We start from the raw sequence: 23367 nt of genomic DNA, 5'->3' as shown, positions 1-23367 counted from the left end.
ACCCAAACCATCGATCGCCCATCCTAGGTGACCCTCTCCCGAACCAAATCTATGCGAATCAAAGCCACACCCCAACGTTCGCCCGCTTGTAACGATGTCTGATAGTGCTCTAGGTGCTTCACTCGCGATCAATGAGTTACAGCAGAACCATAAAATTGTCAAGGGGGCAGCAATTCGCCCATGCGGATGATCGACCGCTCAGGGCAAAGGGATGCCAAACCATCTCACGCCACCTCAATATGTCCGACATACCTCTGCAAATGACGAGGCAGTGATGACGGAGAGATAGAGAGATGGCTTGGTCTTCACTACCTTGCGGGCCAAGACCGACTCCCTACGTGAGCCAAAAAAAAGTATGCGAAGGAGAAAGTTGAGACAGCCGAGCAGGCTCTGAAGGCCAAAGAGGCCGAAGGGGCGGAGAACAATGAGGATTCTGAGAAGCCCGAGCACGATTAGGATACTAGGGAAGCTTCTCGAGTCGCCTTTAGAGGCTAAAGCGGTGGCTCAGAGAGAAGATCTACATGCGGTCATGAGTGGGATGCGAAAAGGTTGAGTTCGCTGTAAGGGGAATGCTTTGGGGTTGCTTTAGAATTGTTGCATCATCGTGATGATCGAGCAGACAGATTACGGAGGACACGCGAGGTGTTCGCAGGATGTCGTGAAACACAAGGTGCTTCTACGCGTGATAGGGGACAGCCGTCTGCATCTCAGGATCACTGCCAAGCAGATCACCGCATGATCGTAGCAGCTCATTAGCAGTGACTGCCACACTTCGTCTCTCAAGCCACACCTCAGTTCATGAGCAATCACCGTCGTCGTTGATAGACGGAGTCGTTGGTGGGGCGGCAAGAGCTCTGTGCAGACGATCATTGGCACATGACATGCGGAGGCTCAATCAACCTACGACATCTCAATGGCTGCAAACAGATGTAGTAGATTTCACAAGGACATCGGAGCTCAGATCATACCCAAGTCTATCTACAGAGACACTGACATCTCGTGGAGGCAACGGGACAATCAGAGCCGGAGGTGGGTAGCCATTCGAGTGTGACAAACGAGCCATCGTGGCTCAGTAAGCAAAATGTACCATCCACTGGGTCAAAGGGTCACCAAAAGTTCAGAAAGCATTCTCATCCATCAACCAGAGATCATGAAATCGCTATGCGGCAACGACAACTTCGAAAGGGCGATGAGAGCGCGCAGGAGTGAATACTGATCGATGGCAAGCGAATCATCAAGCCTCTCATCATAAGGCAATCTGACGGTAACACGAGTCGCGTGAGGCATTATGTCCGAAGCTCAAATGATGTCTCAGTTCATGTGCGGGAGACAGGGGCATTGTCGCGCAGGGGTCGCTTCGCCAATGAGGCGACCGGAGCCCTCCAAAGCACATCATCCTTCGATGAGACCTGATTGAGGCGACAATATTGCCGCCATGTACGAGTCGCGTTTCTTGAATTGAAACTTGAAACAGGGCTGCAGAGAACCTCCATACATGACAGCTCAGCAGTCTAATTGCCATGAGTCCTTGAGACAATGTATAAACATTGGAAACCTCTCCGATTGATCGAATCATCGTCAACGGATTACACAAACACCGGCAAGTCTCACAAACAACCCGACAGCCCCGACAGACGCAAGCTTCGGCACATCTTTGCAGAGAGGCTCAGAAGCTTCCGAAAGATGATCGGATACTCCAAAATCGCTAGCGAACACAGATACCATCGCCGTTGCGCAAAAACAGCAGCGGCTGTTCAACCATTCGCGTCGACGCCGTCAACTGACGAAAGCAAGCATCGTCGCATCAGCTTAATGACATCAAGAAGTCGCAGATGGATGCACAAGCAGATTGGCGCATGGGCGATGCGGAGCCCTCAGTCAGCGTGCAAACACCGGACATATGCCAGCAATTGTAGATACCGTCAACACTGCACGAGAACATCAAGAGATCACCGACACGATTGCAATCACAGGAGCCTTGGACCTTGCGTCAATTAGGTCCAATAACACCAAGAGACTTCTGATCGGCTTCACAACTAGCGAAGAGTTACAACTTGCCTCGGAGACCGATATACCAAGACCGCAGCTTCGCCGCCAGTTGAGGGACATCGTCGAGTTGACGCAGTGACGTCCAAAGATCGCGAATACAAGATCTCTAGGGAGTCGCAGTCTTGATACTAAGGGAGGTAATGGGAGCAACGGCGCTGCAGGATAAGTTGATCATCAAACCGATCCAGAACTTCCAACAATAAGAAGCTTGAGCGATGATCGTCGTCTTTCAATACCACCGCCGACGACTCACGCCGCATTCCTGACGGACGAACCGGCGTGGCGGGTGCCTAGGCGGCAGCTCGCTCTGGACTCTCTACAGACTGGACCTCCTCCTCGCTATCACGACTACGATATCCACCTTGGTAATGGTCTCAAATTGCGACATCTTCGGACCGGACGGAGAGGCTGTAGATCACGAAGAGATACTAAGAGCGAGGGCAGAGATTCCGGTCCTGATGCCGCAGGGGCTTGCTCCTGAGAATCATGAGGCGATTCAGTGCATGTCTTTGCAGGTAGCCCTGCGAGGGCAGCGACGGGTACAGCATGAATGGTAGTGATCGTCGTTGTGTGGGTCTGCAGGATCAAGTATCCGAAGCAGGTTTGACCGCTGCTCGGTGTGCTCCCGTTCTTTTATGTATTTTTCATGTATTTACTTCATGTATGTTATGCAGCTAAATATTCAAATCCAAGTTTCCTTTGGGAAGGATATTTAAGCAGAGCAGACATCGGACGGGTCGGCACCGCTGCATCAAAGTCAGTACGGGCGTCAGATGTCCAGCAATTCGTTCCAAACTCACCCAAAGTGCTGCTCCTCGTCGACCTTCAGGCTATCGCTCCTGAGCTCACAGATGGTAGACTGACCGCCACGCGAGCAGCTGAAGTTGTTGTTGCCCTCAGAAAGCGTGAGGGTGGCGTTGTTGTGGTTGCCGATCTCGTAGACGTACGATTGCCAGATATCGATGCTAAAGTCGCCAGCGAAAGCGTAAGAGTCCGGTGTGATACGGGCGTAGTAGCCAGTGTTGTCGCCGCAGGGCTGGAAGCAGGTGGGAGCGTCCTCGGTCCACTGGATGGTGCAATTGGCGGGCTGGCTGCCGCCTTGCTCGTAGACGTTCTCAGGTGCGGAGACGGTGAAGCTCACGCTGTGGCTCTCGGAGGGGATGCGGATGTCGGTGGCGCGGAAGGGTTCAAGTTGGAAGTAAAGGGCGTTGGTTGCGGTGGCCAGGGTGGCGGCGATGGCAAGGGTGCTGCGGAACATGGTTGCTGTTTGGTGGTTGATGTGTAAGGGTTGTTTGCTTGCTGGGGGCGCTCAATGAAATGTAGAGAGCACTTGATCTGCTTAGCCGGTGCTTTATATGTCATCTTTTCTGAAGGGTTCCGTAATGTCACGTTTCTATTCATAGGTCATCTTAAGCATCCGCCGCCAACGGTTCTTGGATGGCTCAATGCTACAGTGTGTACCGTGTGTGGAACTTGCACAAACAAGGCAAGGTTAAAGTTTCTAGCAGGAGACGCCGTGGATCAGTAGCGGTGCGAATGCTAGGTTACCATTTCGGCAGCTTCTTCGCTTTGAACCAGTCCGCCAGATGGGGGCTTCTGCGCGCCAGCCTCGTTGTCCCTCTCAGATCCTGGTCGCGTCGCCTGCACCACAGCTCTCTTGAGTATCCTCATCCAGATTCGTTGATCACACTCTTGCCGACCACGTTCCGAAAATATTCAGATGCTTGTCATTGAAAGCGACCGGACATGGTCGGAACCAGCTGCGATCCCCAGCCGGCCCGCAACGGGCACCCGTAGACGCCCAAGCGGCTCGAAATCAAGGCCCACGAAATACGAACTCTGTGACGCACTTGGTGAGCTTGTGCTCCAGAACCTGCATCATCTCCGTAAGCGATTCGACGGTAGCGTCGACTGACTCGTTGCAAACTGAATGCCGCCTTAAACCAAACAACGTCGACGAAGTTAGATTTGATGGTTGATCGTCTCCCGGAGCGGAGTGCGATTCGAAACTGGAGATGTTGTGGGCCTGAGCAGATGGCGGATACGAATAGTAAAGTTGAGTTCATGGGATCGGGAAGAGATATCGGATATGGAAGGAACGTCGCGTAAAAGATGGTCGAAGTCACTCAGCTGGGGCGAACGACGGTGACGCTACACGGGATTCGAAACAGGTGAACGGCGTGATGATGCGCTGATGTGGAACTGTCACGCATGGCTCCTGAGCCATCAACAAGCATCAATTTACAAATGAGGCTAAGCAATGAGTAGTTGGTTATGATAACCGGCATAACGAGCCCTTTGAATGGAAAAAATCTTGCGCCATTGCGGGACCGTCACGCACCGCTATCTGGGCATTGGACGGTCATTTCGTTCCAGGACGAAATCCCACGATCAGCAGGTGATCAGAGCAATACCAAAACCTCGCCATTTCCTTAAAAACCGAAAAGGTGCCAACAGCAGTCGACTGGTAATATCGAAACGGCCTGTCTAGCGACGGCTCTGTCGATTACAATGTTGATGGGCGGCTCCCTTGCTGCAAACTTGCGTCACACGATTCTTGAAGTTATCTTGCGATGCGTATCAAAAGCGATGACCTTCGACAAGTCCGTGCAATTAGACAGCGCAGAGCAACAAAAGAATCAGAAGAGCTGTGTCATCATACCACATAAGCATTGACTACCAGGCAAAGCATCCTGCGACGATAACGAACGGGTATGATACGTAAAGCGACAGACGACGACAGAATCCAGACCTGGCGAGAGGTGAATGACGGAACCAGAGCGGACAAGCGGTGGTATCAACGACAAGTTGTCACCCGTGTGCAGGCACTCACCATAAAGCCAATAGCAAACCACAGACCAACATGGAGAAACCGAAGTTGCAACTTGGCATTCATGCAGTATTTGATGCTCACTCGGCAATCCTCAATCCCAGCCCATCCCATGACCAATGTTCCATTAATACAAGCCGTCAAAAAAGCACCTCTCCCTTGCCATGTCGATTCTCTCAACTCGGCTCATGACTCCTCGTTCAGTCCATAGAGAAGCTCCATCCAGCTCAGCAGTCAAACCCTTTTCAAACCTCTCGATCAAAACACCAGAATCTCAAATAGCCCTGGCAGCCTCACCCCCCATCCCCTCCTCCTCAACCCTCTTCTTGCCCCTCCCCAACCCGCCCTCCCCAACCCCCATCCTGCGCGCCACATACCTCTGCGCCACCACGCCCACCGCCAAACTCAGCGTCTCCTCCATCCACTCCGCAACCCACTCGCGCGGATCCAGCCCGCCCGCGGCAATGATCTCCTGGATCGAGTCCGGCAGGCCCGATTGACTCTCGCCCGCGCTCGCGTCGAGCCACGAAGCCCACTTGGCCGGGAAGGGCTGCGAGAGCGTCGAGAACGACAGGCTGTGGATCGGGTCGTGCAGGTAAATCGCAAAGACGACGGACTCGGCCTTCTCGGGCGCGGGCTCCGCGACGCTGCCGTCGCCGCTCTGCTCCTTGCGCCCGTCGTCCGCGAACAGCCCCGCGTCGTCCTCGTAGCTGATCGCCTGGATGGCCAGGAAGATGTCCGAGCTGCGGACGGGGTTCGTCTCCGAGAGCGTCTGCGTCGCCTGCTTCGCGGCCTCCTCGACGCCGCCCTTCGCGTCGAAGAACTCCCTCGCGTACGCCTCGGCGCCCACGCGCGCGAGCCGCGAGCCCTCCTTGAGCCCGGGGACGGTGCCCAGCGAGCGCGTGACGCCGCCCTCGCGCCACCAGGGGCCATCGCTCCAGCCGCCGCCGGAGGAGCCGAGCACGCCGCCGCGGTAGCCCTGCGGGTCTTCGGAGGCGGAGGCGCGGCTGCGCTGCTCGGTGCCGCGCTGAATGACCATGAGGTCGCCGCCTTCGACCTGCGCCATGGTGCGCGAGAAGACTTGGTAGATGAGGGGGTCGAGCCCGGGGTAGTTGAGGATGTCGTGGGTGGTGTGGATCTGCAGGCGCTCGTGGGCGGAGATCGGGGGCGCGATGTGCTGGAGCAAGGTGGTGAAGGTGGGCAGGGCGCGTGAGCGGAGGTCGGTGCTGAGGTGTTGCAGGTTGGTCAGGTTCTTGCCGCCGATGGCGCGCACCTGGCCGGCCCAGCGCTGGGCTTCTTCGTTTCCGCTGATTTCCTTCGCGAGCGTTTCGGCCTGCTTGACGGCTGCTGTTGCGGCGCTGTACATGCTGCCCCACCAGCCGCCACCGGATGCTGGGGCGGGGGAGGTTTGTGCCTTGCTGGTGTCGGACTGTGCGGGCTTCTCTTCGCTCTTGTCGTCGGGGGTCACGCCCTGGTGGTAGCCGCGGGCGCTCTCGCCGCTCTTCCTCACGGGGGCTGCAGATGTGTTGCTTCGGATCTTATCCTCGCTACTGGTGCGGCCGCTCGGAGGACCGGAGGAAGCAGGCGTGTGTTCTGCGCGCTTGGGCGACTTGTTGTTTGCGCTGGTGGCTGAGCTGGACATGCGTGGGGTCGCGGGGCGCGATGTGGGCTGGGCCTTCGCGGCGAGCTGGGCCTGGGGGTCTCCGAATGGGTCGTCGTCATTGTTGGAAGGCTTGTTGCTGGAGTCTTTCGCGGGTTTTGGGGTGGTCTTGCTGGGTTTATTAGACTGCGAGCCAGCCTTCTCTTCAACGCCGAGCTGATCAAGGTCGGCCAGCAAGTCGTTGGCGTTGCGGGCCATTGTGAGGATGTGTTGTTGGTCGTAATCAGTAGTCGAGTGTTAATCGCTTCTGGTCGAAAAAGGATCTGGTCGAAAGTTTCGCGTAGAGGTGTGATGTGAGTGGAGAATCGAGTGAAGAGTCGTTGCTTAATCGAAGCGGTCGTTCAGCGAAGCTCCAAACAAGCCCCAACCGCTGCTTGCAGGTTGCAGGGTCCAAGCTGGGGTAAACCTCACAGCGCACGACCATCACGTGTCGTACGTCATCAGCAACAAATCGAACGCGCACACTCGCGGTACTAACGCCAGAAAAGGGGGGGCCACGATGAACATGATTCAATCACGATCAATCCACCACAGAGATTATCACATCAAAACGAAAAGGGAGACATTCAAAACTGATGAGTTTACAGCCAGCTACCCGAGCTCGCCAGTAGCAACAGTCGCGTCGCACACAAAACGGCGACCATTGACTACTAGTAGTAATCTAAAAAAGGAAAACGAGACAACGCCTCTCGCAACCCGCGTGGCGTCTGGCCTCAAAGAATCTCAAAGAACCCTCCATGATCGCAATAGTGATACTAGAAAAACAAAACGCCCAGAATGCTGATAATCGTTCCGCATAAAGACAGTTGAAAGCGTGCGAGCAGCTCCGACGCCGTTGGTCCTGCTTTTCGTTGATTACGGGACAGTAGCCAGAGCTGCCGACAGATGAGGACGCGATGCGAGAGACAACGCGTTCGCGTATGGAAATGCTGATTTGACGAGGCGAAACGAGATTATCGAAGCCCCACTGCGATGGGAGCGACAGGCTTACTGCACCATCTGCTCGCGCAGGTTGCTCGGGCCCTTCTTGCCGCGTCTGCCGAGGAGGGTGGCGTTATCGAGACTGAGCTCGAAAGCGCCCTTGTTGCGGACCTGCTTTCTCGCAGCCGCGGCGACCTCAGGGCTGTGCTGGCCGTAGCCCCTAGCTGCCGGCTGAGACTGCCTGGGGGCGTTGGCCTGTCGTGCCTGAGCCGCGGCGGACAAGGACGTGTTGCGCATCTGCTTCTCCACGCCGCCAACATCAGGTGCGCCGGCCTTGGGGAGTTTGGCAGGGGGATCCGAAGAGTTGGCGTTGTAAGGAGCGGAAACGCCCTCGTCCTGCTCGTCGTCGTACTCCTCGTCGAGGGGGTTGAGAGCGTTCATGGGGGCAGCACCGCGGTAGCCCTGAGTGAAGTTCTTGCGGCGCTTGCCCTCTTCCTCCTGCCTATGCACCGAGTAGCTGACGTCGAAAACCTCGCGAAGGTTAACGGCACCGGGGGAACGGAAGTCGTCGGGCTTGTTGCCATCGTTGAGGTGAGCGAAGTTCTGCTGAATGGGATCTTGACCAGAACCGGCAGACAGCGGGGCTTGACGAGTGGCAAGAGGAGTGGCGAGAGGAGGTGCGTCGGCAGCGGAGTATGTAGGCTCGTCGCTCTGGCGAATCCAGGGGTGATCCAAGAATTGCTGAATGTCGTAACGCTTTTCGGGGTCGACGGTAAGAAGATGCGAAACCAGGTCCTGAGCACTCTTGGAGATCTCATCCCACCAAGGCGAGAGGAAAGTGTACTGGCCACGAGCGACCTTCTCCGTCAGAACCTGAATGCTCTCATCGTAGAAAGGAGGGAAACCGCAAAGCAATGTGTAAAGGACACAGCCAAGAGCCCACATGTCGACAGACTTCGAGTAGCGTTCGTCCCTGACGATTTCGGGAGCAGTGTAGCCGACGGTACCGCAGGGGGTCATGGTCTGGTGATCCCAGATGACCTTGGAGAGACCGAAGTCTGCAATCTTTACCAAGCCGATACCACCAGAGCCCTTGCCCTTGACGAACTCGCCCTCGTCTTCCTTGTCCTCATCGCCAGGCTGTTTAGGCTTGGGGTTCTTGGAAGGAATGAAAGGAGTGGGGTAGAACAGCAGGTTTTCAGGCTTGATGTCACTGCACAAAGTTAGCATCATCATCACGCAAACATGCAAAATATCGAACCGACATACCGATGCACAACACCAGCCTCTTCGTGCAGGTACAGCAATGAGTCGGCGACCTGCTTAATGACGTGTCGTGAAAGGTCCTCGCTGAAGTAAGTCAGGCGAACAATCTGGTGGAAAAGTTCGCCACCGGGACAGAGCTCCAGGACGATATAGTAATATTGCTTGGACTCGGAAAATTCGATGAGCTGGACGATATTGGGGTGGTCGAGGTTGCGCATAATTTGGACTTCCTTGAGGATGTTCGCTCTCTGTTGGGTAGGTTACGTCAGCAGGAGTCCACTTGTGAGGCGAATCGACGTGGACTTGGTGCACCTGGCATGGCGGAACGCAGCAAGGGGGCAGAAAGTAGTAAACGAGCACCGGCGCACCTCTGTGGGTTTCATCACGTTCTTGGTTCCTGTCTGTTTGGTCGCCACTGGTTGGCATGTCTTCTTGAAGGTGGATTGCAGAACAGAACGACGAACGACGAAACGGCCTTGGAGCTGTTGCGGGGGAAAAAGAACGCGGTGCTCAGAGGGGTGTCCAACATACCTGTGTCGAGTTCATCTCGAACTTGCGGACGACCTTGATGGCGACCTCGCCGTGTTGGCCCTCGCTGTCCTTCGCGCGGTAGACGTTGCTGAAAGCGCCATCGCCCATCTTCTCAATGAGTGTGTACCGCTCCAGTCCAGGATAGCGGGGCAGCTTGCCCTTGCTCTCACGCTCTTCGGCAACAATACGCTCGAGCACCGAGTTATCCTGCTCCTTCTGCTGGCGCTCGCGTTTCTGCCTGTCGTCGACCGCATTGGCGGCGGCGTGGCCGGCCTTGGCGGCCTGATTCTTGTTATCTACCGGGGCGGCGGAGAAATCCTCTCGGTGCTGTGCCTGGCCCTGCAGGGGCTTGTGTGGCGCGACGTTGGGCTCGCTGGCGGCGGCGTGGAAGCCCTGGTTTCCGCCGCGATGTTGCTGCGCGTGGACATTGGAGACGTGTGTTGTGGCTTGGTCTTGGGGCGAGCGGGCTTCGCGGGCCTGCTTGCCGTGCCGTATGAAGTTCTTGAGGTTCTGGATCGTCGACATGGTCAGAATCGCCTTAACGGATGGCGGCACTAGAATGTGCGTGTACGGCCGAGGCGTGCGGCGGCGGGGTGGGGTGTGTCAGAGGGGTGAAGTGAGGTGTAAGATCGGGAAACAGGGAAAGAGATAAGGTGATGTTTCGGGGGATGCGAAAGGGACGAGGTGAGGTTGGGTGACAGGGCAAAGCAAAGCAGAGCAGTGCGAATGCGGGAAGATGAGCGGTTGGTCGGGGTGGTGAGGTGCGGAGGAGGTGCGGCCACCGATGACCAAGAGCGAAGGGGAGGTGGGAGGAAAAGTGAATCGACGCATAGCGACGTCATGCCTGGGGTGGGAGGGGAGCAGCGCAGAATTGGCGACGCAATCGCAGGCCAATTCCCCAGCCCACACCAGGCCACGGCCAGGCGTGCCAGGGACGCCGCCGCGACGATCTTGCGCCGCCAGGGGTGCGCCGTGCGCCGTAAGCAAAGTGTAGCGCCCGCCGTATATCATCATGCCATGTGCCGTTCCGGTGGCTGGCGGCGCCGCGATCTGGAGCGCGCATCGAGACTCACCTCTATCTTCCACATGGACACCATCCTGCTGCGCGGCGAGGCGTCTGCGAGGCTGCCGCTTTCGAGATGCCGTGGGGCGGATGACGGGCGATGAGGTAGTCGGCAAGACGCCTGGGTGCGTGCAGCGTTTGGATCTCGAGATCCTGCGTCACCGTGGTGCTCCTCCACACCACTTGCACGAAGCGATGATGCACAAAGCTGTCCGGCGGGGGCGATAGATTGACGATGATCCTACGAGTCGCGGCCGGGGGAATGCGGACCGGGGCTGTGCTGGGTGACGGTTGGCTCGCCTGTTAATCGGTTCGGTCCCGAGCGTACGAAGTGGGTAAGCTGTAGTGTAGGCGGTCGACGATGGGAGGGCTTGTGCAGGTCACGAGTGTTGTGCAGACGAGAAGACAGTGACAGGGCGGAGGCTATGAAGGAGGCGGCGGAGCACGGCGGCGTGGAGCGGCACTGACTGATATCACGAAAGCCATCGAGCATCCAAGCTCAGTCAGCTTCTGGCGGCGGAGGCGGCGGCACAGCGAGACGTTTTGGTGAGGCACGTACATCATGGCGCCATGCCCTCGCCATTCCGCGACCCGCCCACGTTGCCAGTAGCGCACGGGAGAGGCGACGAGAGCACTTCAACGACCATGGATCATACTACGAGCCGTCACGCTGGAGTGCAGCGGCGATTCCAGACGGCCACTTAGAAAAAGACTACCGCGTGTACTAGACGCCTGTCTGACTCAAAAAAGAAACGAAGTATATCCTAGCCCAGCAGAGGCGTCCAACGACAGACGCAGGGCTCCCGCGGCCCTCCGAACGTACAGCATGCATGCACGCTCTGGCGCGTCTGGCAGTAGCCGGCCATTTCACCAATGGCGGCGAAGGCCATGATTCCGCGGCCAGCAAATCCCAAGCACGACGAGGGCGTAGGATTAGCGCACGTCATCCCCTCCAGGGCACCGGGCAGGGTCTCTCAACGGCCAATCGACCATGTGCGCGCGCAGAGTGCAGACATATACCGGGGCCGCTCTAATATTGCAGCACCAAAACAGAGAACAGCCCAGCGAAACGAGCCCGGGCTTTCGGCACGTCAGCCCAAGACATCCCGTCCCTCCATTCCCCTGCGCCGCAGCACGCTCTCACCAAAAACTCAAAGGTGATTATCCTGCCGCAAAGTGACGTCCGCCGCCCGTCGGCGTGAAGGGAAAACCCTGACAGGAGCATGCGCGATGACCTCAGCGGGCAGTCCTTGGCCCGGCAAGCCATCTGATTCGGGTGGAGAGAGCCGAAGATGGGGACTATTATTGATTGGCGACTGACGACGCCGGTGATGGACGTGCGTTTTGTTGTGAGCAGCAACAGGGCCGACGACGAAACAACAAGTGGTCGTGAACAGGACAGTCGTTCTCGTCGACCAGGTGTGAACCTGATTGGCGGCTTGACGTACGTCATCAAGGGGCCGCGTGGATGGTGTTGATGGTAGCACGAACCGACTCGTGAAACATGGGATTGGATGGACCGGTGTGTGGCATGAAAATTGCACTGAAATGCTTCCTGTAGTTTGGCCATGAGGCATGAGAGAGGGTATCGAATGATCTTATCATTTTCCATATGGCACAGAAATCGAGTTCAGCAGCTGACCCACTGCAATCAATCCTACGACCGACTCCCAGCTCACGCACTTCGCGACAACCATTACACGTCCTCGAGAGATTCATCGACTGGCCTAAATAATCTTATATGCATGAAGTAATTAATAGTCTGATAAACACCCCAGAATCAAGTCGAAATCATCAGAAGAAGCTGTGCCCCCCAAGACCATCACGCGGCTCACGCGGTCTAGATTCTCTCTTTCACTATTAAGATATCAATTGATGAACTTGAAATGAAAACAACAGCTCCCAGCATCAAACAATGTCATCGACCTCCACATCACAACAGCCATGACTTTAAGAAGCCTGCGAAACGGTGAAGATGTTCACTCCCCTTCACTAATAACACTGACATCTACCCAACTCATCGAGTTGCCCGCCGTCTACAAAGCAGACAAGACAATCCAAAGCAAGAAAAAACCCCCTACCCACCGGCCCAGGAGCGCAAAACAACACCCAAACCCCGAAACTCGAAGCAAGAAAGTCCAGAAAAAAAAAATCTCTCGTATGAAACGGTAGGTATGTTTCCTCGACAAAAATATCTGCATATATGCAATCCTCATCCTCCCATAAATGAATCCCACAACCTCCCCTCCCGGACCGGATCCCAATCCCTCAAGATTTCCCAATGCCATGCGTTTAGTAGTAGTAGTCGAGGTATTTTACACAAGGAAACTTATCGCCCCGCACACTCATCCTCAGGTCTTGCAACTGTTCGAAAGCGCGACATCCAAGAATCGAAAGCGGAAGACACAAAAAGGACTCCCATGTACGCCTTTTTCTCGCCGGACGTATGCAACACAACGCAAAAAAGGAAGAAAGGAGATGTGTACAGCAAAAAGCAGAAAAAAACAAAAAAGAAAATCCGCGTCGAGGCTGTGGCGGCTCGGTTCTTGTGACCCACCCCCTCTTCCCCCTCTTGCTCTTCGCGGCAGCGAAACAGAAAAAATCAGCGCTAGATCAAACCTCCCCCACTGACCTCTTTCTTCACTCGCCCTTAATAGGATGATGCAGCACCGGCCTCAAACACATCCTGCCCGTGCCGCTCTCCTCCTCGCGCCTGCCACCCTCCCCGTTCTCCGCCTCGCCCAGCCACCTTCTCCACAGCGCGCCGCTGAAACCAGCATTGTAGTAGAAGCTGCTCCCCAGCATGTTATGCTCGCCCCAGCCGAACGTGCTCGCCTCTTTCGTCTCCGGGTAGTTGAAGACCTGGTCCATGTAGGGGAGGTCCCAGTCGCGGTCGAAGTAGACCGGGTGCGGGACGTAAGCGGCTTTGAGGCCGTGGTGTAGGGCCACGCTGGGCGGCCACATCTCCGGGAACATGCTGTGGCGCATGGCCCAGGTTTCCTCGTGCATGGTGTCGAGCAGGCGGCGGGAGAGGCGGGCGACAGTGATGATGGCGACGCGGCGGGGCGGGACGGGCAGCGTGTTGTCGTAGCCGGTGACGTCTTCGCGGAAGACCCAGTTTGTCTTGGAGGGGTCGAAGATGGGGTTGAAGGTGAGGATGTCGGCGTCTTCGCCGACGCCCCATTCGTAGTTGTCGCGGGAGTACGAGTGGGGCGGGGTGGTGCCTTCGGGGGCGGGGAGGAGGCCGTTGTTCGGGAAGGTGTTGACGGGGCCCCAGACGGGGTGTGGGCCTTGGGCGACGGGGTCGTTGAGCGGGATGTCGCGGGTCTTCATCTCTTCGCCGACGAACTTGGTGAAGTTCTCGTAGCTGCCGTGGATGCCGGGGATGTAGAAGCGCTCGGCACGCTCCCAGAGACCCTTGCGGGGCTGGGCCTTGCCCCATTCGCCGATGCGGTTGTTGAACTCGTAGTAGTGGCCGGTGTAGCGGAGGTCCATCTCCCAGTTCCAGACGAAGTCGTATTCTTTGAATTCCTGGCTGAACCACTGGATGGCGAAGTGGGCGGAGCGGTAGACGCCGTGGATGGAGGAGCCGGCCATGTTGATGAAGTTGTTGGGGAAGGGGTCCGGGTAGTACATCTCCATCTGCTTCTCGGACCAGAGGGTCGCGAGGCCCCAGAACTCTTCGGGGACGTTCTCCTCGATCACCTGGCGGTAGATGTCCTCGTCGGCCCAGATGGGGATGCTGTCGTCCTTGACGTGGACGAGGAAGTGCACGTCGTACTCGCCGCCGCTCTTGAGCGCGAGCTCGTTGATCTGGGCGCGCAGGGTCATGATGTGGTGGTCGGTGTACTTGAAGCCGGTCCAGGTTCTCAAGACGTAGGCGTGGCGCTTCACGCGCTCCTTGCCTTCGGGTTGCTCTTGGGCGAATCTGGCCTTGTTCTTCTCGTAGCATTTCTTCTGCGCCTTGCCCCAGTCGACCTTGCTGTAATCGGTGTGGCCGACCTTCTCGAAGATCTTGTGAGCACCAGTCTTCTCAGACTTCATGCCGAGGCCGTGATTGGTGCCCTTGGAGTCTCCGTAGCCGTAAGCGGCGAGACGGCCGAATCTGTCCCAGCAGACGTCCTCGCGCATGCCGAGAGCAGAGTAGGAGCCGTAGAAAGGCTCAGGGTAGACGGCAGGAACACCGGGGTAGGCGTACACGTCGGGGACGGGAATGGTGTCTTCGTCGTCCACGAAGCACTCGTGGACTTCGTGGTGCTTCTCCAGGTATTCGCTGGACTTGTAGTCGGGGTATGGGTCGTATTTGATCGGCTCCATGGGAGGCTGCTTGGGCAGGTCTCTGGGCTTCTCGTATTTGGGCGGTTCCGACGCATTGTATCTGTTCTCCTGCTGGACGTCCTTGTAGGGCACCAGGGTCCGGATGCCGTTGTAGTAGCCGTTCAATCGGGGAAAGACCTGCCAGTAAAAAGGAGGCGGCTGCTCTGCAGGCTCCTGGTTCTGGACTTCTTCCCGGACTTGTCTGTAGCCTCCGCCGGCCATCAAAGCAAGGCACACGAAGCCCGCTATGGCCAGCGCGAGCAGCTTTGTGAGCGACAGGCGGCCGAACCTGAGCTTGTCAGGGAGCCATCGCCGGCGATAGGACCCTGAGGGCGAGGCGCTCCGGCTCTCGCTGTTGGGTAGTGACTGGTAGGAGAAGTTTGTGTGGAGTAATCGCAGAGGATTGAAGTCGCGGAGGCGGAGCGAGTTCATTGTCCTTCGGGGAATGGGATGGCGGTCGAACTTCTCGTTCTCAACATCTGAGGACCGACTGCTATCAGTCGTCCAATCGGGAGTCTCAGCCAGGGTTGCGAGTGTCGAGAAAGTGTTTTGGAGAGGGTGTTTTGGCGGTGGAGGATGGCAGGCGACGCAAAGGAGTCGCAAGTGGTCTAGAAGGAGGCGGAGTGCGCTAGGATTGCGAGTGGTGGGCGGCGAGATTAGCGAGGGCGGTGGTTATAGCGCGGGCTTTGTCGACCGGCAGGATGGGCTGGCCGTGCAGCTGCAGAGGGTTGGTGGAGGGTAGGGAGAACAGAGGCGGTGATGCAGTGCAGAACTCGCGAGGACTAAGGAGGCAGAGAGGCAGAGGCAGAGGCAGAGGCAGAGGAGAGCATGGGCAGCGCAGGGTTCGGCGGGGAGAAAAGGTGGTGATTGCGGCGATGATTTGGCGATTGAGCGCGATCGCGCTGCGATTGGGCGGGCTTTGGGGGTTGAATGGAGGCAGGGCCGAGCGTCGTGGTGGGAGATTGACAGGACGCGCAATTGGGCCATCGCCGCCGTCCGCCGCCAGCGCTGCCAGGAGCCCCGAGCCCCAGAGCCCTGGAGCCCTGCCGCGACGACGACGACTGCACCCGCATTAGACTTTTGCCCGCAGGCCGAAGAAAAGTCGGGTGTCAGTAGCCGTACGGTACGTGTGCGTGGCTCTCGCCGTCATCACTGCCGGGGAACGTACGCCTCACGTATTTTTCGAGCCATTCCCGACGGCGCAGGCTGAGCTTCCGGCGGGTGCCCGTCAGCGCCAATCCTCGTCCATACCGCAAAGAGTCGAGGCTCTCCAGGCGCTGAGGCCACCGCGTGGGAGGCCGTGGGAGGCACTACTGAGGCACTACTCAGGCATCCACGACAGTCCGCGCAGTCCGTGGGTGGCGATCCCGTCGCGCGCGAGCCACGTCCAACGCGGCCTGTCGCACCATCGCCCGTTGCCGGCAGTGGGTTGTGAGACTGCTGACGAACGCTGCTCTGCCCTGTCAGTGCCTGTCGTCTACTTGATACCTGCCTCCCTCCTGTCTGTCCCACGCACTCGTTCGCTGCTGTCGTCTGGTGCTGGCCAGTGGCACGCTCATACTGCTTGTGCATGCAGTACGTCGAGTACCAGAGATGTCACCACCGCCCCGTTACACCCGTCCTTGCGCCATTCCCGTGACGTGCTCGTGCCACATGCGCCGCACCGCTGCTGTGTATCGCCCTCCCGCCAGCTAAGCATTTCTGCTCACCCCATCCCACTGTAAAAGCGTGGCCCTGACCACCTGCGTGCCCTGCCGCCACACGCGCGCGCGCAGCATCCACACCCGGCCATCTTTATCGTCTCAACTCCGACAGTAATAATAGCAAAATCGCTACCGCCGCATACAAATCTCAGCTGCATCCACCTCTCTCTCTCTCTCTCGCTTCGGCATCGCTACCACAGCACAGCACTAGCCTGCCCTCCCAAGACTCGTCTATGCCACCGTTGCGCGTCCCACGCTCGCTCTCCCCACTACCCACCTCCGATCTCCCCTGTTGACTTTCCTCCTTCAGCGCACGCCGTGACGACACGCTTTATGTCCGTCTAGGGGGTTTGCCGCGGTCCGCGAGCGAGCGTTGGATGCTAACTATGTAAGCCGAAACTGTAGATCTTTAGTGTAATTGTTACTGTTGCATCTCCTTCATCTGTTCTGCTGAAGTTCTTCGCCCTGCTTCGAGAAGCGTGGATGGCGCGATTGAGGAGCACAAAGACTGCGCGCGTTGGCTCTATGGTCACGTGCACCGCGTCCCTTGTGTGTGACTGTCAAGAATAAATCGAGCGATGCATTCTGGTCTAAAGTAATTCTACCAATACAAGTTGTGATGCTCACCGCTCACGAGCACAGCACACACCACCCACCGTTGGACATTTCTCAGACACGGCGTTCCAGCCTGCGCCAACGCCTGGACGAATCGTAATTTTGTCGCAGAAATGCTCCGATGCATCATGTAATCGGCATGATCGTCTTCACGATCTGCTGTGCTAAAGATGATGAGTATTTGGACTGGTGCCACTTTTCGCGCTCTGCGGCGAGACATCGCCAATGATGATCAGCCTTGATGTCGTTGTCTGGCCACCTAAGCAACTACAACAGCACGTTGATTCGCAAGATCCCTTTCAAGAGACCGGGTCGATGTGAGAGGAGACTTGGGAGTTGCTGACATAACTGCATTGGAGTACGTACAGTGACACCCGCTCGGCCGGGTCCTCCTTATGCCAGGCGATATTCAGCAGACGACTTCACACGAGCCTCCGCGCATGATGTCCCTCAAAATCACGTATTGCACTCTTTGGCAATCCACATGCTTCCTTCCTTTAATCCCATGATCCGAATCTCCTAGGTAGCTAACAAGGTCACTACCCACATTTATCTTATTACTGTATCCGGAGGAAAAGTAGGCGTCGCACGTGGCTCCCCAAACTCTAAAGCCCACATGTCACTCTTCCTGCTCGCTGGCTTCTGCGAAAGGTCATCACCAGCTGTGGTTTCTGGAGTAGAGAAAAGGTCACACGTGCTCAAGAGTCAGCATGATGAGAGGAGCTGGCGACTCCACAACGCTTGCGGCGTGTTAAATAGCCTGCCTACCTGCTGGGCGCAGTCGTCGCCTCTTGTCTTTCGCCACTCGTGTCTACATCCGTTCACCACACGAACTTCACGGCACCAAGAAAGACCAAACCAACCACCACGCCACCAAAGCACCAAGGCCCTCACCGAACGCAGCGAGGCCCGAGATCCATCTCAACCATCCACTCAAACCGCGCCAAACAGCCACAAACTACAAGCCCCCCCCCAAAAGCGCCAAAACGCCAACCCCCAAACCACAGAAAGCGAACATCCCGAACCCTCGAAGATGCCCACCCTCCGCCTCCGCCTCCGCCTCGCCCCTCCGCCCAACCCCTCAATCCCTCCTCCCACCGCCAGCACGCCGCCCCTCCCCTTTCGCATGACGCCGTTGCGATTCCTCCTGCAAAAAACAACATCCCTCGCAACCTTCCTCTCCGCCACAGCCTCCCGCCTGGCAGTCCTGCAATACATGCCCTACACTGCGCAGGAAGCTCGCGAGCTGCGGAAGATTGTGCGGCGGGAAGCGAGAGAGGCGCTTGCGGAGGTGGCGAGGGTCGTGGGGGAGTGTGGGGTTCTTTGCGAGGTTGTTACTAGACGGGAGATGGGGAGGGGGAGGAAGAGGAGAAAGGGTAGGAGTGATGGTGGCGTTCTTTTCGAGGCTGTTGACGGAGGGAGGAGGCGGAGGAGGAGGTGGAGGAGGGTTAAGGGAGGAGATTTTGGTGTTTGAGAGCTGGGAGAAGGGTGCGGATGGTCGTTGACTGATGAGCCTAGTCTGTCGAGCGGCGCGGGGGAGGGAGTGGCGAGGACTTCGGAGTCTGGATGACATTTACCTCAATGAGAAAATGTTCGTGGGCAGGTTATCGGTGGACGATGCTGTGAAATGCGATGCTGCCGGCAGGAATACTGTACACTTCGATAAGAACAATCTGCTCAATATCAATACCACCCTCCCTCACCCATACCTCTGCTGCGCCAACGCCCTCAACATCTCCATCGTCTTATCCTCCTTCCTCCTATGCTCCGCCAACCTCTCCTCCCTCTCCACCTCCCTCGCCCTCAACTGCTCCTCCTTCCTCACCTCCCGCTCATTCTTCGCCCTCTGCCTCTCGCCCACCTGCTTCTTATACTCCTCAACCCCATCCCCACCCCCCATGACATCCGCCTCCGGCACCTCCGCCGCCCCGCCCGCCTCCCTCCCCTCCGCAAACGCCCTATTCGCCGCCGCAGCATCCCGCTTCTTCTCCAGCTGCCTCTCCCGCGACCCCGGCTCCGCCCTCGGCACCAGCTCCTCCAACCGCTCTCTCTGCGCCCGTCGGTCAGCTTTCCGCTCAAATCGCACATCCGCCCTAGCCGCCGCCCGCTCCTCCCCAGCCGCCTCCTCCCTCTCTCGCAGATCCTGCCTCGTGGGCGCCGAAGGCCCCGTCCTCTGGCCAGCCGGCAGCGCGGGGCCGAAACCGTCCTCGTCGTCCTCGTCTTCGTCTTCCTCTGCAGGCGCAGCCTCTACCCTCCTCTCCGGCGCAGCCTCCCTCTCGACAGGCTCGAATTCCCGCGCGCGCTCGTCCGCGCGCTCTTTCGTCCCAGGCTCGTACCACCCCTCCGCCAGCTCGCCGCGGTTCCACTTGCCGACGAAGCTCTTCCAGCGGCCTTTGAGTTCTGTCTCGCTTAGCGTGTAGATGTCGAGGTTCTTTTGCAGCTCGAGGTAGGAGGCGAAGAGGGCGCGGTAGCGCGGGAGGTGGTGGCGGCGGAGGGGGGACTGGGAGAAGGGGAGGGCGGGTTGGTGGGTTTTGGAGGAGGAGGAGGTGTGGTGGTGGGAGTTGTGGTGTCGTCGTTCGCGGTCGCGCGGGGAGCGCGAGCGGTGCCGGGGTTTCACATCGTGGTCGCGGTGGCGGTCGCGGGGTGAGCGCGAGCGCGAGCGGCGCGTGGAGCGGGAGGTGTGGTGGTGGTGGTGGTGGTGGTGGTGGTGGTGGTGGTTGTTGTTGTGATGGTCGGACGGCATGGTTTGGGGTGGTGGTGCGAGAAGAGGCGCTTGGTGTGGGGCAGGCAAGTCGTGCGGCGGGAGGGTCGGTGCTGGCGTGGGATTGGTGGGTCGGTTGACTCGGGGGGGTGGGCGTGAGATTGCCTTTCTGCCAATATCTGCTTCTCCATAAACGACTCGCTTTGACGACTCACCTACCGATCCTCCCTGGGTGCAAATACATCTTTGGTTCCTTCTCCAGCTATTCTATGACTTTGAAACTCAATTTCTTACTGCTTTGTTGCTGTTCACTCTGTTGAGGCTGTCTGCTGCTCAATGGTCAAAACCCGGTGCTCCGTGATGGTTGTTTCCTGCTCTGCGGCTGCGGTAGCTGGCTCTGTGACTGCTGTTTCTTACTCTGCAGCTGTCGGCTTTGCGACTGCTGTGTCGTACTACTCGATTACCGCTGGTTCTGTGACTGCTGCTTCTTGCTCTGTGGCTGTTGATTTTGCGGCTTTTGCTTCTTCGCCGGTGGTAGTTGCTTTGTGCTCTGCGGCCGTGGGGTTTGCGGCCGTTGGGTTTGCGGCTGATGGTTTTGCGGCTGTTGGTTTTGCGGCTGTTGGTTTTGCGGCTGTTGGTTTTGCGGCTGTTGGTTTTGCGGCTGTTGCTTCTTGCTCTGTGGTGGTTGCTTTGTGCTCTGCGGCTGTTGACTCTGCGAGTGCCGCTGCACCTGCGAACTCTGCGACTGCTTCTTGCTCTTCGGCTGCTGGTTTCGCGGCTCCTGCGTTTTGCTCGACGATTGCTGGTTCAGCGGCTGCTGTATCTTGCTCTGTGGTTGCTGGCTCTGCAGCTGTAGACTACCTTGTGCATTGGGCTTGCTCGCTGATTGCTTGCCATCCTTCGGTTGCTTAGCTGACTGTGTTTCGCTAGTCTTTCTGACTGATCCGCCCGACACAATATTGGCATTGGCCGGCTTGGGAGTTGGAAAAGCTGTAAACCTCACAACGTTGGATCGCAAGCTCTCGGTGGCAGCCTTCACAGCTTTTCGAATCCATCTTGGAATTCTGAAGTCGAAAGATCCTGTTCCCGGAGATCTGAGCCCCTCTGGTATGTGATTCTCCGGCCAGGTCTGATATTCTAGCTGCTCCAGCGTTGTCAAAAGATGCACTGTATTGATTTGCACAGCACAGCAGCATCCCGATGTTCCTTTCAGTACAGGCTCCTCTATGGTGCGATATGTCGACTGGGGTCGAATGAATCCTGCCCAAGAAGGAGGTAACGTCAACACTCTGATGATACCACGCCCGCAGGCAAAACGTGCAAAGATTCCAGATGCACCTCTGACATACTTGCTCCATTGTTTTAGCTTTTTAACCCTCTTCAAACACCGTGGGTCCGTACGGTCCATCAAGTAGCCCATCGCCGAAGTAAATGTCAACATGCCATGATCATCTGCCCATTGCTGGACCCATTCTCTGGGAATGCCGGTCCAGAATAACAATCTGTCATAGCTTTGCGGTATCTCCTTGAACCGTTCAATGATTTGCTCAGCCTCTCCTCGAGTAAGATATTCCAGATCATCGTTGCTCACTGATAGATACCCGTCAGTCTGTTCGTCCAACGCCGCGGATTCTAGGTGGGTGGAGGTCTCCTTTGGGCCCTGACTGTAGCCCCGTGGATCACGAATCCAAGACCAAGGTACTAGCCAACTGATGAAGCGCATGAAAGAGAAGACTGGCAACAATCTTCGTCTGGTAGATGCCATGTCTCGCAGTACTCTTGTCTTGATCGAACGTTCGTTTTGCCCCATGAAAACAGTAAGCGGAGTTGCGGGACAGGAGATCATGCATTCACGGACGCAGACAGCTACGTGCTACACATTTAGTATAGCTCACCAGGTATTGGTAGGTTGGAGGTAAGAGGAGTGATCGGATCGATCGGTCAAACCGCCTTGCGAATGCAATTCGCGTCCCTCACACACCCAGGGTTGCATCAAACGTAAATTCTATCCATGTCATGAGCTCCAATAGACGATGTCCAACTATCAGAGCTACCAAAGGTACACAGCTGTATTGACTTTTCTCGCTTTAGCGAACAGCCACAGCGTGCATCTCGGCAATACTGGTGATGCTCTAGGGGTAGGGGCCAGGATGCTCGCGCAAACAACATTGGAGAGTTCAGCGCTTGCTCACATGCCGAGTCTACTGTCAGGCTGATTAATGGCAGAAGATATCCAAACTTACTAAGGTTCCATGAATTCACCTTTGCTGTCTGGCTTATGTCGAGCTTGTCTGCAAAATGTTCTGTTTAAATGGACTGGCGTAGGCACGACGGCATAGACCCTATCGCAGCTGACTTGATCGGCCTCAACGCTAGAACTACTATACAGTATTCATCAGTTCCGAGCCACGACTACTCCGCATGTTGCTACCCCGCATAGAGCTGTGTGTCAGCTCAGCTGCCTTGTGAATGTATTCCAAGGCTGAGCGGCCGCATAAGCAATGAGCTGTGCAAGCAAGGTGACCCAATCCACTCCTTTGCTTAGAATTACAATCCTAGATCACATCTGATTCGAGAGACCTTTTTGAGATCAGGCGTGTTCAGCGACCGGCGTATCGCCGAAACCCGGATCCAGTTAAGAAGTGTCGAAGCGCGCGAACATCGCGGGAGGAAGTAATTCAACAGAATTTCTGGTGGCTATGGAACAGGATTTCAGTGCGAGATGTGCAACAGAAGACACCGACAGATCATTTTTCGTTGTCGCCGATGTCAACTGTATGTGTGTATGAGTTGTCGATTGCATCATCCCTGACTTCAATGGTTTGTGAAGTGAGAGACGAAATGAGAGGACACCGGGCACCCCTCAGTTTCTGCCTCACCTCGGATGACCGTAAGATCTTCATTGGTACTCCAGATCAGATTCACGCTTGGTACTTTTCTTACGCTGCCATTGTACGGGCTGGTTGCCACGCTAGCGGCTGTTGGCAATTCTGTTGTACGGTCTGGTATGCAAGTTTATGTATGGTCGAATTCGACTTTACGTGGGGGTTTAGAGGCATCACACGCACTACCAAGCACATAAAAGTCGGATTCGTGACCCATGCAGAACTCCATTACGACACACTGCTAAGCCCAGAACTGTCAGCACCGGAGTGACCGACCATGGCTTGCTGTCATCAACCATCCCTTCAGACCAGCCTAACAGACCATAACATGCTCCGGTTTGGGGGTGCGGAGACTGATGCATAGATAAACGGTTGGCCTCATACTTTCATCACCGATCTGCCCTCCCAATGAGCTGTATAGGTAATTGCGAAAATAAACTACCCATCCAACGATGAGAGCTCTTTGACCATAAGTAGTGGGGTCTGCGACCAAACGTTAGTTTTGTAACTGTTGTGCACAATCATCTGCGTGTCTTCTACGAGCATATTTGAGCGGAATGCCGCCTGCCTGTGACGTACGAAGACAAGTGGCGGCTAGTCTGTACTCTTCCACGCCCACCTACAGATCCTCGTAGGCAGTCCGAGGGCCATGAGCTTTCATCAACCGAATGATGAGACTTTTTTTGGAGACAAACGTAACATACTGTTTACTAACTCCGAGAGCCATGTGCTACGGCAACGGACTACAAAGAAGTTCGCTCGTCACCCACCTCGTGGGTATCGCTTGTATAGAGTCCAAGTGTTTCGCGCTCGGAAATCGAGGTTG

General features: G+C 56.7%; 5 protein-coding genes across 5 annotated transcripts; all 5 read right to left on the bottom strand.

Moving 5' to 3' along the window:
• Positions 1 to 2615: 2615 nt before the first annotated feature.
• Positions 2616 to 3729, bottom strand: WHR41_06077 (uncharacterized protein). Its single transcript, XM_069374682.1, has 2 exons — positions 2850 to 3729; positions 2616 to 2795 (listed from the first exon to the last, which is right to left on the bottom strand). The coding sequence occupies exons 1-2, from the start codon at positions 3305 to 3307 to the stop codon at positions 2762 to 2764; spliced, it is 492 nt and encodes a 163-aa protein (XP_069228784.1). The 5' UTR covers positions 3308 to 3729; the 3' UTR covers positions 2616 to 2761.
• Positions 3730 to 5153: 1424 nt separating this feature from the next.
• WHR41_06076 (uncharacterized protein) lies at positions 5154 to 6737 on the bottom strand (the record flags this gene model as incomplete). The annotated part of the gene is made up of 1 exon (XM_069374681.1): positions 5154 to 6737. The coding sequence occupies one exon, from the start codon at positions 6735 to 6737 to the stop codon at positions 5154 to 5156; it is 1584 nt and encodes a 527-aa protein (XP_069228785.1).
• Positions 6738 to 7104: 367 nt separating this feature from the next.
• On the bottom strand, positions 7105 to 10112 carry WHR41_06075 (uncharacterized protein). The gene is made up of 3 exons (XM_069374680.1): positions 9258 to 10112; positions 8730 to 8974; positions 7105 to 8673 (listed from the first exon to the last, which is right to left on the bottom strand). The coding sequence occupies exons 1-3, from the start codon at positions 9780 to 9782 to the stop codon at positions 7527 to 7529; spliced, it is 1917 nt and encodes a 638-aa protein (XP_069228782.1). The 5' UTR covers positions 9783 to 10112; the 3' UTR covers positions 7105 to 7526.
• Positions 10113 to 12960: 2848 nt separating this feature from the next.
• WHR41_06074 (uncharacterized protein) lies at positions 12961 to 15069 on the bottom strand (the record flags this gene model as incomplete). Its single annotated transcript, XM_069374679.1, has 1 exon — positions 12961 to 15069. The coding sequence occupies one exon, from the start codon at positions 15067 to 15069 to the stop codon at positions 12961 to 12963; it is 2109 nt and encodes a 702-aa protein (XP_069228783.1).
• A 3585-nt stretch (positions 15070 to 18654) lies between these two features.
• On the bottom strand, positions 18655 to 19698 carry WHR41_06073 (uncharacterized protein; the record flags this gene model as incomplete). The annotated part of the gene is made up of 1 exon (XM_069374678.1): positions 18655 to 19698. The coding sequence occupies one exon, from the start codon at positions 19696 to 19698 to the stop codon at positions 18655 to 18657; it is 1044 nt and encodes a 347-aa protein (XP_069228780.1).
• Between the last annotated feature and the right edge of the window lie 3669 nt (positions 19699 to 23367).

The sequence above is a fragment of the Cladosporium halotolerans genome (genome assembly GCF_011745625.1).
Source record: "Cladosporium halotolerans strain TM138-S3 chromosome Unknown Sca18, whole genome shotgun sequence".
Taxonomy (NCBI): Eukaryota; Fungi; Ascomycota; class Dothideomycetes; order Cladosporiales; family Cladosporiaceae; genus Cladosporium; species Cladosporium halotolerans.
The sequence above is the reverse complement of the archived record's forward strand: the minus strand, read 5'-3'. Positions and strand labels throughout refer to the sequence as shown.

Excerpts from the sequence above, each read along its gene's own strand:
- WHR41_06077 (XM_069374682.1), bottom strand. The coding sequence starts at position 3,307 with ATGTTCCGCAGCACCCTTGCCATCGCCGCCACCCTGGCCACCGCAACC. Across the intron at positions 2,796-2,849 it reads GACGAGGAGCAGCACTTTGG|CGGTGCCGACCCGTCCGATG; the intron begins GTGAGTTTGGAA and ends ACTTTGATGCAG.
- WHR41_06075 (XM_069374680.1), bottom strand. The coding sequence starts at position 9,782 with ATGTCGACGATCCAGAACCTCAAGAACTTCATACGGCACGGCAAGCAG. Across the intron at positions 8,975-9,257 it reads TCGAGATGAACTCGACACAG|AGAGCGAACATCCTCAAGGA; the intron begins GTATGTTGGACA and ends CCTACCCAACAG. Across the intron at positions 8,674-8,729 it reads GAGGCTGGTGTTGTGCATCG|TGACATCAAGCCTGAAAACC; the intron begins GTATGTCGGTTC and ends AACTTTGTGCAG.